General features: G+C 48.2%; 6 protein-coding genes across 7 annotated transcripts; 3 read left to right on the forward strand and 3 right to left on the reverse strand.

The window, feature by feature from the left end:
- Positions 1-1,477: 1,477 nt before the first annotated feature.
- On the reverse strand, positions 1,478-2,533 carry H257_13811. 2 transcript variants are annotated; one of them, XM_009841476.1, is made up of 4 exons: positions 2,237-2,533; positions 2,096-2,165; positions 1,904-2,053; positions 1,478-1,855 (listed from the first exon to the last, which is right to left on the reverse strand). In XM_009841476.1, the coding sequence occupies exons 1-4, from the start codon at positions 2,465-2,467 to the stop codon at positions 1,731-1,733; spliced, it is 576 nt and encodes a 191-aa protein (XP_009839778.1). In that variant the 5' UTR covers positions 2,468-2,533; the 3' UTR covers positions 1,478-1,730. The 2 variants fall into 2 exon arrangements, with proteins under 2 accessions (XP_009839778.1, XP_009839777.1); XM_009841475.1 differs by having other exon boundaries at positions 1,478-2,053.
- A 1,413-nt stretch (positions 2,534-3,946) lies between these two features.
- H257_13812 (hypothetical protein) lies at positions 3,947-4,542 on the reverse strand. Its single transcript, XM_009841477.1, has one exon. The coding sequence runs from the start codon at positions 4,460-4,462 to the stop codon at positions 4,025-4,027; it is 438 nt and encodes a 145-aa protein (XP_009839779.1). The 5' UTR covers positions 4,463-4,542; the 3' UTR covers positions 3,947-4,024.
- An 817-nt stretch (positions 4,543-5,359) lies between these two features.
- Positions 5,360-7,914, forward strand: H257_13813 (hypothetical protein). The gene is made up of 6 exons (XM_009841478.1): positions 5,360-5,574; positions 5,649-5,968; positions 6,027-6,197; positions 6,278-6,358; positions 6,413-6,688; positions 6,804-7,914. Exons 1-6 carry the CDS (start codon positions 5,397-5,399, stop codon positions 7,863-7,865), a joined length of 2,088 nt encoding a protein of 695 aa, XP_009839780.1. The 5' UTR covers positions 5,360-5,396; the 3' UTR covers positions 7,866-7,914.
- Positions 7,915-9,883: 1,969 nt separating this feature from the next.
- Positions 9,884-11,163, reverse strand: H257_13814 (hypothetical protein). Its single transcript, XM_009841479.1, has 3 exons — positions 10,419-11,163; positions 10,204-10,370; positions 9,884-10,140 (listed from the first exon to the last, which is right to left on the reverse strand). Exons 1-3 carry the CDS (start codon positions 11,136-11,138, stop codon positions 10,104-10,106), a joined length of 924 nt encoding a protein of 307 aa, XP_009839781.1. The 5' UTR covers positions 11,139-11,163; the 3' UTR covers positions 9,884-10,103.
- Positions 11,164-11,927: 764 nt separating this feature from the next.
- On the forward strand, positions 11,928-12,878 carry H257_13815 (hypothetical protein; the record flags this gene model as incomplete). The annotated part of the gene is made up of 3 exons (XM_009841480.1): positions 11,928-11,980; positions 12,570-12,702; positions 12,795-12,878. 3 exons carry the CDS (start codon positions 11,928-11,930, stop codon positions 12,876-12,878), a joined length of 270 nt encoding a protein of 89 aa, XP_009839782.1.
- Positions 12,879-13,461: 583 nt separating this feature from the next.
- Positions 13,462-14,730, forward strand: H257_13816 (hypothetical protein; the record flags this gene model as incomplete). The annotated part of the gene is made up of 1 exon (XM_009841481.1): positions 13,462-14,730. One exon carries the CDS (start codon positions 13,462-13,464, stop codon positions 14,728-14,730), a length of 1,269 nt encoding a protein of 422 aa, XP_009839783.1.
- Positions 14,731-15,380: the final 650 nt, after the last annotated feature.

Consider the following 15,380-nt stretch of genomic DNA (forward strand, 5'->3'; position numbering starts at 1 on the left):
TTTGGTAGCCAAGCTGTCGATTGAACAGTTGTCATAATATTTCTGAAAAGTTGCGAAAAGAGGTGTTTTCTGACATTTTTTGTGACAGGTCAATCCGAATCGACAATATTTCGAGGGAAATATTAATGGCAGGGAGGTTGAATATTTCCAGAGGATTATTATTGCAGGAGTGATTGTCAAAGACCGCATTTTGGAAAATATATGCATTTAATATTTAGAATAACGTAACAAACCTGCCGAGATTGTCTGTAATAAATTACTCAAAGTCACAAAGGACTATATATATGCAAAATTATTCCCGCGATTGGACTCAGGACTCGGGTATCGTAATTTCCACCTTGCATTCCCTACTGTTAATGACGCGCAACAGCGCCACAACGGCTCGAAGGAGCTGGCGCCTGCATCTAGCGATGACGTAGGTGTAGAACTATCTAGCCCCGAGTCAACACATTCCTGACCCGAATCTTCTCAACCCAAGCGTGGTGCAGGCCTGTACCTTCCTCGATCGAATGCATGGAGGTGTCAACGTATCGACTTGTCACGGGGCCTTGGTACGTCAAGATGCATGCTGTATTGCTTCAGTCAATCGGTTGAACGGGTTGTGTGTGTTAGGGGGGCTTGGGGTGCGAAGGGCGACCATTTTCGATAACGTTAGCGGTGGATCGGTGGGGCCCAAATACTTCGCTGTGGGTAACTCAACAAGAGAACGAGCCGTGGAATGTGTACTGGTTGAAGGAATGCCACGAAGGAATCGAGGGCTCGGCGATGTGATCCTTACAGGTTGAGTGGATTTGTACATAGTGTCGGTACTGCATCATTTACCAATGTCACTCTTGAATAACAATATGATGATATGCTCAATAGCAGCACAGGGTTCTCGGACACATCCATCACCAAACGCCTTGGCCCGTCGACTTTCCGTGTCGCCCTGGTTGTTGTTGGGAGCAGTTCTTCCCTGTATGACGTGCTTCACGATCATGCTCGACACTGGTAGGTACCCCGTATGCTGAAATCGTTCGCGTGTTGCGCCATATCTGAGAATAACTTTATGTCAACAATCAACTGCAAACCTCAAACCACCAAGTGAGTGCTACAATATTCCTTGAGGCAGTCTATGTACTCGTTTGCACGAGTTTTGGCTAGCGCGACAGTACCGGTATTCACCATATCCATATTGAAAAAGTTTGACATATTTACGGTCCATCCATCTTCATTGGATCGTTGAGATGGCTCATTTTACGTTCGTGATGTACATTTTTGAAATTGTTGATTGTTTCTACAAATGGTACTGTACAGTATTTCCCTTGAAAAGTGAAATACTGGCAAGACCTCCAGCTTCGCATACCATCGATCAGATATCGATACACTTGTGTAAGACTGTCTGTGCATATTTATGCGTCAATTACCTTGTTCAGGGAGCATGTTTTTATCATTTGAACATGTTCGCTCCGTGAGTACAACAACCAACGCGTTTTGGCTGAGGAAGAGTATGTGATAACAAATCAACCAGCTAGGCACGGCTTCGTACGACACTAATGCCCCACATTCAAAGGATCTGCCCATCAGGTATGCGTGCATAATCTCTTTCAATTGTTATCATTAGGACATTGAAGTAGCGGGCGTAGCACCCCTTGGTTCTCGGCCGGCTTAGAAAGATATCAAACCAAACTGGTTTCGATCACGGCATACACCTCGACACTGACTATCTTTTTTCTGTTACTACGTGCCGCTCAACTTGCGGCGGTCTCATTTAGCGGAGGGGGCGCGGGGATGTGCTGGCTACTATGCACCGTGCAGTAGTTGCCGTTGCGTTCGTACGCTGGCCGCTGGCATCCGTCCTGATTGCACCGCTTTCCTACGAAACGTCATCAAGTCAGCAGCGCCAAGGGTGTATAGTAAGTACCCCCGCCGTGCGCCCAACAGTGCCCCCCTTGCAGCGACGTGCGGCTACACTCCAGCGTGGCACAGGGTTTTCCGCCTCCATGGGTCCAGCACAGCCCCCTAGCCTTGGAATGGTTGCTGCACTCGTCCCGCTTGCATATCCGCGATCCGCCTAACCGCATTTCAACAACCTATCCACACATTCAAACTGAACCGTGTTTCCAACACACGCCATTGTGCTTGGCCCCCTTGTCGCACAAGGCAACTTGACATCGCTTGCCTCCCTACGATACGCATATGTGGCATGGCCAACAAAAGACTACATACACAAACATGTGCAGCTGAGTGTATTTACCCCGTGGCGAATACAGCACCCTTTGCTCACAATCGTGCGGTGGCAGCCGTCAGTTTGGCATGCTCTCCGCCGCCTCGTTTCGGGCGGCAAAGTCGCAGACGTTTGATTCGTCGAGGAGGAGGAGGCTACGCCCTGTGTGTACTCGTCGCTGAACACTGTCGCAAGCAACTCGACGATCTCCAAGTCCCTAGCGAGTGAATCGAGAGGCCCAGTCATTGGGGTCATTGTCATCAATTGCAGTAATGAACACCACAACTGGTAATCCAAAATATATGCGTTTTCACCCGTCGATAGTGGGATGTACTCTGGAGTATTATTATTATGTATCGATCGTCCAGTTTCAATGGTGCTCTGTGTTGGAAACGTCACATTCACGTTTTATTGATTTAAATAAAAGCATTGACATTCTCAAAATCAACGATGGACACTTACTTGGAAATCGTATGGTGGAACACCACGAACAACAATGTTCGAAGTCGCGGTTATGGAGCGAACTCAACAGAGATAAGGTATGGACATGTAGCCTCTGTCAATAACTTTCCACTTTAGTTCAAGAAATGTCGATGGATATAGATAGATGTATGTACCAAGTCGGTGTAGCACGGTGTACTAAGTTGGAAGTATGCTTTAGCATTCGTGTACTATTAGTAGTTATTGTTCGGTTTCAATACGCATTGGAAACGTCACATTACCGTTTTATACACCGTGTGACATCTCAATATGGCGACTGCGGATAACCCTGAGGTGGTCGGTGGCGGCATCGCTTCAATTTGCCCAAGTCCTGCTCTAATATCATTCGACTCGAAGGCAGGTCAGACCTTACTAAGTATCTGTCTAACGGCTTCTCGACTGACGATGTAGAGGTAAACTGCTAGCTCGTATTGTACTCGAGTCAGGTGAGGGTTCTTTCAGCTGCTTCCTTCTCTATCTTTGGTTGCCAATCGTTCCGTTTCAGTCGTGCTAAGAAGGAACTGGGTACAGTCATGAGTGTTACCTTGTAGAGTACAAGACTGTTGTTCGTATACATAATATTGCACAGCTTTGCCAGGAAGGCTAGATCTGTACAAGCTTGTTCACTCGAACCTTCATGTCTCCTGGATCCTCCAAGTTATGAAGCGAGTGGCAGGCATCTAACGTTAATATGGTTGGTACTGAGTCAAATCGCTAAACTTTGCTTGAGGATAGGTTGCCTTTTGGTTTGGCTACTGTAGGGTGACTGAACTTTCGACGTCTACAAACACCTACAAGGGGTACGTTAACCTGGCCCACCTAAGACAGCCTTTAATCAATGTAAATCAATTAACTATGGATATAGTAGTGACGTAAAAAAATGACTGAAATTTGAGCTCGGCTAGAGCATTGTCTGCTCGGATGGTGTACATTTGGGAGTAGGGAAGGCGACATAGAACCTTCTTGTCGTGTTGTTGCTCTAGCAATCCATAACAAGCAACATGCCAACCAATGCGTAATAGTACCGCTGCCCCTACTACTGTACGACTGTGACACCACTAAGACGCACAGACATGCAGCAGCGCCATCCACTGCGTGGATTATGTTTAATCTTTGGACGGGAATATTAACTAGTATAAGCAGCTAACGCGTTATAAGCACTCCGCCTGGTGACCTGAAGAGTACAATTGCACGGTTGAAATCCAAAGGAATTGACGGGAGTGTATACAAGCGGTGGCGTTTGTGGTTAATTCGACAATAGTACGCGCAAAGGTTTCAATTTTGACAATAAGTTATTGGCACAGCCAGCCGTTACAAAACAGTTTCAAATCAATTCGTTCATACAATCATGGGAGCTGCGACGTTGCCGCGGCTCGCTTTACGCAGATAGACGACAACAATGACTGGCACGTCCTCCGTGGCCATATCTGCCGCCGGCTCCCACGAGGCCTCGAGGATGTCTATCCCGAGCCACTTGACGCGGAGCATCCACGAGTGGGTCGGGCGGTCGAAGCGGCAGTCGAGGAAGCACTCAACAAGGTGGCCGCCCTCGACGTATGCGATGTGATCCGTCAACGCCTGCGTTACAAGCATGTCGCGGGCGGCAAAGAACTTGAGACGCGAGGCATGGTGCGTCGCGACGGCGCCATTGCGCAGGCCCTCGACGCGGTACACCCAGTCGCGTACCATTGTCACAATCCGACGCGGCCCGAGCCATTGCACTTGACGTTTCTTGGCAAAAGAACGCACGTGTTGCCATGGTACAGAATACACCATTTGTAGCACTCACTGTACATGTACAGTAGTACTGTATCACTACGTAGCTACAGTACTACTACTCCGGCGATAGATTTAATCTATAGCGCTATTTAATCCTTTTATTGTGCACGTGCAGTTGATAGTGAATCACGTGAAAGTCGTGCCGCACTATGATTTACCATTTGCACGTCCTAGACGGTCGTAACGTTTTGTAATGACATTGTAAGCCTTTACGTTAAGTCTACTAGTATTGTCGCACCTGGAGACTCACAGTAACTTGCATTACTGTACAGAAACCATTTTCATACAACTTTTGCACCTTCTCATCGACGATTTGTACGGTCGCACCTTGCGAAACAATTACCAACACTCCTAAATAGTGTCAATACATTGGAGCCCCATACTTATTTCCGGTTAATTATCCGGATGTTTCGCGATCCACTACTAATAATAGTTTGTATATTGCTACTATTAGCTACTATTAATAATAGAAGGTACCACAATATGTTTGGCTGACACTAGCAAACTGCGACCAGTTCAGCCCCCAACTGCAAACAGTGCGTCCTACTCCAGGTCACTCGTATTCATTTTAACGTTTCACCAAGCTACTGTAGTTGACAACTAGTAGTCTTGAGTACTACTACAGTAGTACTACCGTATACTACTACCTGTACAGTAGTATGGATGATGTTGTAACGTTAGAGGGTGCTGGTTTGGTTTTGATTTTCCTGGCAGGACTTTTGTTTTGGCCCGTGATGCATAGTAGCAACTTGCAGTGTGCACTATCATGGTAAAGTCTCTACTACTAGTATGTTGGGTTTGCATTCCCAAATCCAAGGTAGCCTTCGAGTTTGGAATGTCCAATCACCCAGGTAGTGCTGTGGTTCAAGTTCCAAAGTCGACGGTTACGTGTATGTAACCGACAAGGGCCACCGATTTTGGCGGTAGCGAAATGTCGTATGCCCAGGCCTTGCGGAATTTCGTGACTGAATCCCTGCAAGACGTCGATGCCGGCACGCTGATCCACCTGTGCGACACCTTTCATCTCGACCCGACTGCCTTCCCTACAAAGCAAGACATCCAGCGGAGCATTGTCGATTTGGTCGTGAAGGACCGAGAGACGGCATTGGGTGCGTTGGTCAAATAAATACATGCCCGGCTTTGTCTTACACAAAGCTAACCCATTGAATGTGTCATGTTGTAGGGCTTTTTGTAGCGTGGAAACAGGTGCTAACTACAGGGGGAGGGGCAGCGGAGTCGATTGTGCTCGACAACACCGCATTTGCCAACGCATTTTTACCCATCGACGCCCCGTCATCACCCCTGCAACAGCAACAAGCCGCGATCCCCATGCCCCCTCAGACCCCCAAGCGCCTGTTTGACTTTGTTTTAGATCGAGATCTGGCGGTATTGGGCGACGAGTTGCTGCGCCTCGAGTCAGCCTACAAGGAGGCCGAGCGGGGGCTGCACCAAGGCGGCATCACGTATGAAAAGATCAAACGCTTTTTGCAATCCCTGACCAAGGTAAGAAGAATTGTGGTTTTGATTGTTGCTTTGAGTATTTCTTGTTTGGGACCTGTAGTTGCGCGCTAAGGACGACCAATTTCGCATCCTCCTGCTTGAAAAGAACCAAAATCTACGAGCTGACAACGCACGACTGTTTAAACTCGAGGCCCACACCCGCAACCAGCTAGAATTTTTCGTCGACGGATGTGCCCGGCTGCGATGTAAACTTGACGCGATGGTCGAAGATGTAAAGCAAACACACACTATCCCTCGTTTCGTCTTCTGTTTTCTTGTACTTTTCAAATGACTTCACAAACACTGAGGTAGTTTAGCCGCGTGAGCGCCGCCGATGCCGCAGCCCACGACCTTGTCGTGCAGTTGTATGCTGGGGAATGTGCCTTTAGCCAGGTACCTTTCTTAACCTCTCGACGATACATGCCCACTTGATATGGTCTCTTGTAGGCACTCACATCGACATTGCACTTCAAGTGCCAGCGCTTGACAGACACCGAGGCCGCACTCGCTCTCGCCACCGCCACGGTCGAAGCGCTGGAAGCCAAGTTAGAGCAACAGCGTTTGACTCTCGATGTCATGCGGGCAAAGTGGACCGCCGCCGCCAAGGACGCCTTGTGCGGTCGGGTGCAGCTCCGTCGGTGTCGAAAGCGGCTGCGAGAAGTCGACGGTCTCGCGGCCGAAGCAACGTTCCTGCGTGCGCGCGCCATGGAGATGCAGCACATGGTACATAAGTACATCGTCGTTGGACATCGGGTGCCTTGAAGCAACCTGATGATGTGACTTTGAAACAACTTGCATAGTAGTATGGCATGTGGTTCTGTTGTAATTCTGTTTGTAGGCGTGTGATTTGTTGGGGATGGGGCACGTCCATACGTCTGCCTTCCAGGACGCCAAAGGAGCGTTTGTCAAGAGCGCGGACAGATCCTCCATCGCGTGGCGAGTTCTTCGCTACTTAAACACGGTGTCGTCCCCCACGTTAAGCCACCCCCCACCTTCGTCCAAGGAAGTACCGTCAACAACTATGGGCTATTCTCCAAGTAGTGGGGATACCGCGAATATGCCATCCATTAAGCTGCCATGCCAACGTCGCCGAGATGTGCTGTTTGATCTGTCGGTGGTCGTCATCCTTGGAGGCGGTCAGCAGTTGTCTTCAGTGGTGCACCGCCTCTGCCTCCAGTTTGGATATTCGTCGCTAGACGTGGACGCATGGCGAAGTGACAGCAGCAGCACCGACGATGCCCCTGAAGTCGACACCAAACCCGTGCCAGTGCCGCACGACCGGCTGGCTCGGGCTATTCAAGCCATCGGCAGCGTGCTCGTGTACAATTGGCCGGGACTTGCACCTGGGGACATCCATCGCCTCGTGCAGCATGGCACGGATGTGAAAATGGTGGTGGACTTGGGTGACAACCCCCCATCCACGACTTCGTTAAGCTTGGCTCACTCCTGTGGCGTGTACTGCAAACTGCCCACACAGCCCCCATTACATGTCGACCAGATGGTGCAGGACACTGCGTTAGTATGGCGCGCCTACCAAGATCGTCTGTACACACACGTGGGGATCCTATGGGATGGTCCCACGGATGTGTTGAACGAACGCAGTGCCATGATGCACGAAGAGATGAGCCAGCGCATGGCGGTGGAATGGGCCAAGCACGTGGCGGTGCTTGCCGACAAGAAGGCGGCGGCCGATGCCAAAGCCAAGGCCAAGCTCCAACCGGCCAAACGGCCGCCTAGTAGGAGTACCACCCCCAGCCAGAAAACGAAACCGGGGACGCCTGCCAAGGCAGCAACTTCCGCCAAAGGCAAAACCCAAGCTAGCCCCACAAATGCCCCTTCCAAAGGCTCGAAAACTCCGGTGAAAAAGGCCCTGGCAACGACTCCCGTGAAAAAGAAATAGTATAACGTTACAATCAATCTCGATGGTGGGGTTCTTTATTGTTAAAAACTACGAAGAATGGACACAACGTTGATGTGCATCTTTGTATTGTCAAATCGATTCGAAACTGGAGCCGTCAGCAGAATCACATGTCTGAGGAGAATCGATTAAAGAACCGCCTGAACCAATCAAATCACGTCATGTCGAATTTCTGCCAATACAAACGTTGACCCCATTGTAGTAGTATAGTATGTACTACGTATTAATACTTCGAAGTACAATCTTAAATAGGATCAAATAGATTCGAGGGAAATGACCCTCAAGTCCAATTTTGGGTGAAATGCACAATAATTGTTCATATGAAAGTTTGGACCGCTATTCTAGTAGGCACAGACGTGGAAAAAATTGCTCTACCGTATACTGTACCCCCTGCTTCAGTACCTATGATTTCCCCGGTTGATCCTGTGTCATGTGCCTACATACAGTGCTGGCCAGTAGGATCCAGCCACCCCGTTTATCTGGGATTAATTTTGTCCAATAAAACGTAGAGACATGCGGAATACACCATTCTCTCCGTTTTAATTGGTTGTTTAATGGGTCCGTTACAACAGCTTGATCCGATAAAAACTGCACTTTATTTTGTCCAAAAACCATTTTGAGGGGTGGTCAATAGGATCCCAACCACTTCAGAAATCACAGGTTTCAAGGTGCAGTACGATGTTAAGTACACTCAAAACACTTGCTAGTACTTTGTGTTGGACCCCTTTGCCTCTGAACTAATCTACAACGACGTGGCATCGATGCAATGAGCTTGGCAAGGTAGTCTTGATCGATGGAGGACCAGGCCCGCTGAATTGCCAGTCCAAGGTCACACACACTGCCGTTCTGCTTCCCACTCACATTCACATACTGCACCATCATGCCCCAGACGTTTTCGATCGCGTTGAGGTCTGGGAACAGCACAGAGTGCTCAAATAAGTTGATGTTTTGCTCGTCCAAAAATGCCAACAAAGTTTTGGAACGGTGAATGGCGACCCCATCTTGCGTATATTACACGTTCGAACGGTTATTCTAGTGCCCAAAAGGAAGCAGAAGATTGGACAGTGTTACGACGTAACCATCAGACTTTTGGCAACCCTAGAGAAAGGCCAGATCGAATTTGCCGAGGATGCAAAAACCACCCCACACCATGATGCCACCACCACCATTGGGGTACGACTCGTACATCATACCAGACGTACTTACGGATGCTAGTACCTCTGGCATGATGTATGAGTTGAAACCAAGTCGTATTCGACGCGTCCCAATGGTGGTGGTGGCATCATGGTGTGGGGTGGTTTTTGCATCCTCGGCAAACTCGATCTGGCCTTTCTCTAGGGTTGCCAAAAGTCTGATGGTTACGTCGTAACACTGTCCAATCTTCTGCTTCCTTTTGGGCACTAGAATAACCGTTCGAACGTGTAATATACGCAAGATGGGGTCGCCATTCACCGTTCCAAAACTTTGTTGGCATTTTTGGACGAGCAAAACATCAACTTATTTGAGCACTCTGTGCTGTTCCCAGACCTCAACGCGATCGAAAACGTCTGGGGCATGATGGTGCAGTATGTGAATGTGAGTGGGAAGCAGAACGGCAGTGTGTGTGACCTTGGACTGGCAATTCAGCGGGCCTGGTCCTCCATCGATCAAGACTACCTTGCCAAGCTCATTGCATCGATGCCACGTCGTTGTAGATTAGTTCAGAGGCAAAGGGGTCCAACACAAAGTACTAGCAAGTGTTTTGAGTGTACTTAACATCGTACTGCACCTTGAAACCTGTGATTTCTGAAGTGGTTGGGATCCTATTGACCACCCCTCAAAATGGTTTTTGGACAAAATAAAGTGCAGTTTTTATCGGATCAAGCTGTTGTAACGGACCCATTAAACAACCAATTAAAACGGAGAGAATGGTGTATTCCGCATGTCTCTACGTTTTATTGGACAAAATTAATCCCAGATAAACGGGGTGGCTGGATCCTACTGGCCAGCACTGTAGTTGTCTATAATTTGACATAATTACCCAATCACCATGCGTTAAATCCGTTCGTCGTCCAATGAATGAATACATTCCAGCGATAGATTTAGACCAATGAGGACGCTGGGTAGTTTTCAAGGCACATCTGTTCCAGTTTTGATCAGATCGTTTTCATAGGTACTGAAGGGGATGTCGAAAGCACAGACAAAACGATCAAGATTGGCATTGGTTCATGGACCGAGTTCTTAACGGGGGTGGGTGGCGTTGGCATCGGCAATGCATCTACCATCACGAAAAAGGGTATTTATATTACTGACGTCAATATGGGTTGATGGGTTTTCTTACTTCAGGAGATCTTGGTGAATCGTTCCTTGGCCATTCGACACGACAATGTGGCGGGTGTGGAGGGTGAAGAGCGACCCGACCGAGTCCGACACTTGCCCGCCAGCCTCTGACACCAGCAGCGCACCCGCCGCCACATCCCACGAGTTCAAATCCAGTTCGTAAAACCCCTAACCCATTTTCGTTCAACAGGTATGCTGCCATGTCTCGATTTTTACCGTCTGGCGGCCGCAGCTGACCCACGCTAGTTCCAAGGCGGCGGCGCCCTGCAAACGAAGGCCCCGACATGTGCTAGAGAACAGAGCAATCACGTCCAGCATGGGAAGGCGAACGCTGGGCTTGGTGCCAATCCCAAACCCGACCAGCGCTTGCGAGAAGGTCAGCTCCTTCTTGCTCACGTGCACCGCGACGTCGTTCAAGTGCGTCCCGTGGCCCCGCAGCGCACTAAACAGCTCGTCGCGGTACGGGTCGTAGATCACGCCCACCACCACGACGCCGTCCAGCGCAACCGCGATCGATACAACGCTCGCGGGTCGCCCGTGCACGAAGTTCGTCGTGCCGTCAATGGGGTCGACGACCCACAGCCACTGCGTGCCGTCCATAGAACGAATGGCGGCTTTGGATGCGTCGCTGCCGGCATCTACATCTTCTTCCCCCAGCATTCGATGCGTTGGGTGCTTGGCAGCGATCTGCGCCGCGATGATCTCTTGGCATTGCTTGTCCACAACTGTGACCAGGTCGTCCTTGTTGCTCTTGGACGCCGCGGTGGCACTGACAGAACCCAAATGCGCTCGCATGTGCTTTCCCGCAAGACGCGCAGCCTCCTTGGCAGTCGCAAGCACTTCCCATTGCAGCGTTGTGGTCGCCATGGTGTCGATGGAAATGTTGTTGACCGTTGACAGTTGGTGTGGCAAAACCTTGCTAAACGGATATTTCATCGAATCTTCATAACGACGAGACTGCATAAATACTTAACGTCACGCTTAAAGTCATGTGGAATGTTGGTCAAGGATATAACCTGCGTTTTATATTTCAGTGACCCGAGAAAACCTCAACATTTTCGGAGTACTTTTCAGTTGAGTGACCCAAAATAATGAGATTTCTGTTCAAATCTCGAGACCGTCACGAACCCACGCTATTCGCTAATCCAATTTTCAATGGATTTGATTGGCTCTTGCATAAATGATAAGTATATTCAACCAATCAGAACTCGATCTTGTTTCAATACTGATTAGTCAAACCACGCAAAATTGGGTAGTTTATACTGCACCATTTTGCGTTTAATTTCAGCTTTTTTTCAAAATATTTCCACTAACCCCCGATATATTTCACCGATTCGCCGCCAATATAATTCACCCAAACTAACCTCCATGTACTTCTAAGTATATTTCACGCCGAATTGAAATTTGGCCATTATATTTCACCCAACCTCCGATATAATTCACCCAACCAACGCTTAATTTCACCTTTCGAAAATATATTTCACATGACCACCTGTATATTTCATGGAAAGTAAATTAAAACCAACCCTCTACGGCTCAAGCACTAACGTCCATGTCTTCCATGTTCTCAGCACGGACATAAAACGGCTCAAGGCGGGCCGTGTACACATGCAAACGATTCGGCTTAATTCCTAATTCATTGTTGAGTTAAATCTTTTAAGTCTGTCCGTCTTGCGGTGGCCCCATACTGTAAAGGCCGCGACTCGTTCACGCAAAGATGTCTTAATGCGGCTCTTCAACGCCGGCCACATATTCTCGATTGGGTTCAACATCGGGGAGTACAGACCTAGTTTTAAGAACGAAACGTCTTGAAACGTCATGTTAGCGGTCATTCGTACTTACTGTAAACAGAGAGATGTACAGGAATTTGTGGTGCAGGGGATGGCCTCTTCCATAGAGCGCAGATTCAAAAATGGTCGATCTTTATAGAATCCCAGCTCGAATTATAACAACTGCTAGGTGAATTATATTTTCGAAAGTTGGAATTACTGTAACCGTAGGTTGGGTGAATTATATTGGGGATTCGGTGAAATATATCGTAGGTTGGTGGAAATATATTGAAAATAAGCTGGAATAAAACGCAAAATGGTGTAGTTGCGAATTCACAATATGTAATTTACGTTTTATTTGTTCTATGATCAATTTACTGAATTTAGTGACCCAAATACTGGATAGCATTCGCCCAGGATATCAAGTCAATTGTGATCTGACCTGTTGTCGTCAGGCAGTACTTTCTTTCGCAACTACGGCAAGGCTAACTACAACGCACTAACCAAGCCACTCTAAGTCGAACACATCAAGTCCTTGTCCAACGAAGGCTGAGAATGGTCCGTCGAACTGACGCTGCATATGTGGACCAGGTTGCAGGAATCTTCGCGGTTGGCGGCGAGTTGTTGCTGGTCATCGCCCCGAAGCTGACAATGCGGTCGTGGGGATAGCTCTCTTTCGCGTGTACCGTGACACGTTCAGCAGCGGCCGCAAGTTGTACGTGGACGACCTGGTAAACCGTAACGAGGTGTAGCGAAGACGTGGCTCAAAGGCGAAAGCGAGCGGCAACAGGTCGACAATTTGATTTTGGACTCTGGCGTCTAGCTGTCGAACGCCCATCGGTTTTACTTTCGAGAAGGGCTGACCATTGCTGGTTTCGACTTTGTCGCGCCAACCGCGAGCGATTAACCAAGCAACACCGCTTTCACGGCAGCACAAAATACATGCAATTGCGCAAAGCTGGGTGGTCGATTGCAGCATTCACTTCGAACGTTTATGTGGAGAGTGCCACGTATGCGTCGTGAGTGTTATCATCGTCGTATCGTTGGAGGTAGTTTTCCGCTTGTTCCCAGAGTGCAATCCCCCAGTTTACCAAGCTGCTTAATTCAATATGAAGTCACACTGCTTCGAAGCGCATGGAAGTGTCTTACGGATGTTAAAACAACCTATTCTAATTCACTTTTCGTTGGCCCTTGGTCTGCGCTCTTGACCTCTTGGCAGTGCTGACCATAAAATAATTTTCCCGTGAATATATTCATTTTTCGTTTAAAAATAAATTATTCTTTTGTCACGGCGGAGAGAATGAATAACCTATTTTTGGAGCAATCAAAAATAGGTTATTCGAACTTCTAGAGGTAAAAAATAAATATTCCTTGTGACAGGAATAATTCGTGGTTATCACGACACCTGGCTTCAAAACCACTCGTAGATATGGATGGTTATCAGCCATTAACCCAAAAGTGAAATCGAATTATCGTCATATCTCGTTTTGATGAACATCGCCAGCAACAACATCCTACGCGGCCGCCAGCTCGCTGAACTTTTCTTTACTCTGAATGCTCCTGGCAGTACGGACTGGACATGCCGGTGTGGCGCACGACGTTCACAGAATGGGAGTGGGTACACCAACCTCGTCTCGCATATCACCGCCGACCACCCCGGATATGTTGCATTTGATGCAACTAACCCTCCTAACGCCTCAGCTCTATTTGAGATCATGGTCCCACGACATGTGCGAACAGTGTTTGGTTGGTTGTATTGGATTACATTGTGTTTGCTACCATCTCTAAGTGCGGCTGCCCACGTGGAGTTTACTGAGTTTGTCCTGGATTTGTACGGGAAGTCCTGGAGCAATGTCATCGCACTTATCGGAGATAACTGCTCCACCAATGTGGCTTTTGCACGACTCGCCGGGGTGCCTTTTATTGGATGCGCCTGCCACCGGCTTAACCACTTTGTGCCCGATATGCTCACCAACTACGCATATGTTATTGACAAAGTCAATGCACTTATGACCAAGCTTCGTTTTACCCTACCGGCCGCTCGTCTGCGTCGTGTGACCCCCCTACGTGCGATTACACTAAGTGCGACACGCTGGAGTTCGACGTTCAACATGTTGAAACGGTATATCGAGCTTAAGCCATTTCTATGGGCTATTGCTGACGACAGTATCGACGTGCTACGACTTAATGTGGTGGAAAATCGCGAAGTCACGGCGCTGCTAGTCACTCTAGAAGACCTCAACTCGATTACGCTCGCCTTACAAGGCGATGAATGCTCTCTTTTGGAAGTGCGCCAAATCTTCGATACGGTTATCGAAGATTATCCGAATGCGGTGGGTCGTTTAGGTCCGAGCGCGCGAGTTGTCAAAAACCCAAGTTTTGAGAGCGCCATTGTCAAGATCCTCCGCGGCACCGAGACAATGATGACAGCTGAAGAGCGTGAAAGCGTGATCAAGCTGCGCAATGAAGAAGCTATCGAATCCAGCGCGGCGGCCGTGGCGCTTCCTGTGATTTCTCTGGCCGAGCGGGCGTTGAAAAAGAACAAGGTGACGCGCATGACGAGCAGCTTTATGGATTGGAGGTTCTTGTGCCCAACGTCGAACATGTGTGAGCGCATATTTTCGTCTACCAAGTTGGCCATCGGAGACCGACGTTGCAGCATGACCCCGAAAAATTTCGAGGAGCAAATGTTTTTGCATGCTAATATCAACCTTTGGACGATTGAAGACGTTCAAGAAATGTTGCGCTCCGTCGAGTAAGGTAGCTAGTTCTATCTTACTGTACGTACTGTTAATCCTGTTCGATAATACATGCATTGCATATCCTGTTTGAATTATTCAAGTAAATTATTCATCTGGGCGGGGGGCGGGAATAAATAATTCATTTCAGGGTAGAGAGTGAATAAGTATGACGTGCAAGCCATGAAGGACAAATAAGTAATTCGCTGCCTCGGACATCAAGAATAAATATGAATAAAATATTGGTCACCACTGCCTCTTGGACACTTGTGGACGAATGGTACCCATATTAAATTGGTACAGTATGCTTGTAGCAAAGAAACGCGTCAAGGGTGTTGCAATATTACACGTAAGTACGTACTGTGAAGTGGCTTCAACAGCGCCCCGCGCCACTTCGAATTCGAAGCCCTGGATTTCTCCGAAACTTGAACAATATAGATTCACAGTCAAAATATTATTTTGCTGGGAAGCCCGTACGTTAACAGGATCCAAAACTTGCCTTATACTAACTCTTTCAGTTGACATGGTTTTCGAACATTGCGTTGCCGTTACCCCACCAACTCCTCATCCATAGAGGTTGTTGAATGGGGGGGACTGCAACGATGACGTCATGTGTTGCTTGCACGTCGAGTCATCCAATGTCATCAACGCTGTGTCCTCGTTATAACTTT

The sequence above is a fragment of the Aphanomyces astaci genome, assembly GCF_000520075.1.
Source record: "Aphanomyces astaci strain APO3 unplaced genomic scaffold supercont1.51, whole genome shotgun sequence".
Classification (NCBI taxonomy): Eukaryota; Oomycota; class Saprolegniomycetes; order Saprolegniales; family Verrucalvaceae; genus Aphanomyces; species Aphanomyces astaci.

Bases quoted from the DNA above. Each gene is read 5' to 3' on its own strand.
- H257_13811 (XM_009841476.1), bottom strand. From the start codon at position 2,467: ATGACAATGACCCCAATGACTGGGCCTCTCGATTCACTCGCTAGGGAC. The intron at 2,166-2,236 runs GTAAATACACTC...TGCGTATCGTAG, and splicing joins GGTGCTGTATTCGCCACGGG to GGAGGCAAGCGATGTCAAGT. The intron at 2,054-2,095 runs GTTCAGTTTGAA...AAATGCGGTTAG, and splicing joins TGGCGTGTGTTGGAAACACG to GCGGATCGCGGATATGCAAG.
- H257_13813 (XM_009841478.1), top strand. From the start codon at position 5,397: ATGTCGTATGCCCAGGCCTTGCGGAATTTCGTGACTGAATCCCTGCAA. The intron at 5,969-6,026 runs GTAAGAAGAATT...TGGGACCTGTAG, and splicing joins TTTTGCAATCCCTGACCAAG to TTGCGCGCTAAGGACGACCA. The intron at 6,198-6,277 runs GTAAAGCAAACA...ACACTGAGGTAG, and splicing joins TTGACGCGATGGTCGAAGAT to TTTAGCCGCGTGAGCGCCGC.
- H257_13814 (XM_009841479.1), bottom strand. From the start codon at position 11,138: ATGAAATATCCGTTTAGCAAGGTTTTGCCACACCAACTGTCAACGGTC. The intron at 10,371-10,418 runs GTAAAAATCGAG...AAAATGGGTTAG, and splicing joins TCAGCTGCGGCCGCCAGACG to GGGTTTTACGAACTGGATTT. The intron at 10,141-10,203 runs GTAAGAAAACCC...TCGTGATGGTAG, and splicing joins ATTCACCAAGATCTCCTGAA to ATGCATTGCCGATGCCAACG.
- H257_13812 (XM_009841477.1), bottom strand. From the start codon at position 4,462: ATGGTGTATTCTGTACCATGGCAACACGTGCGTTCTTTTGCCAAGAAA.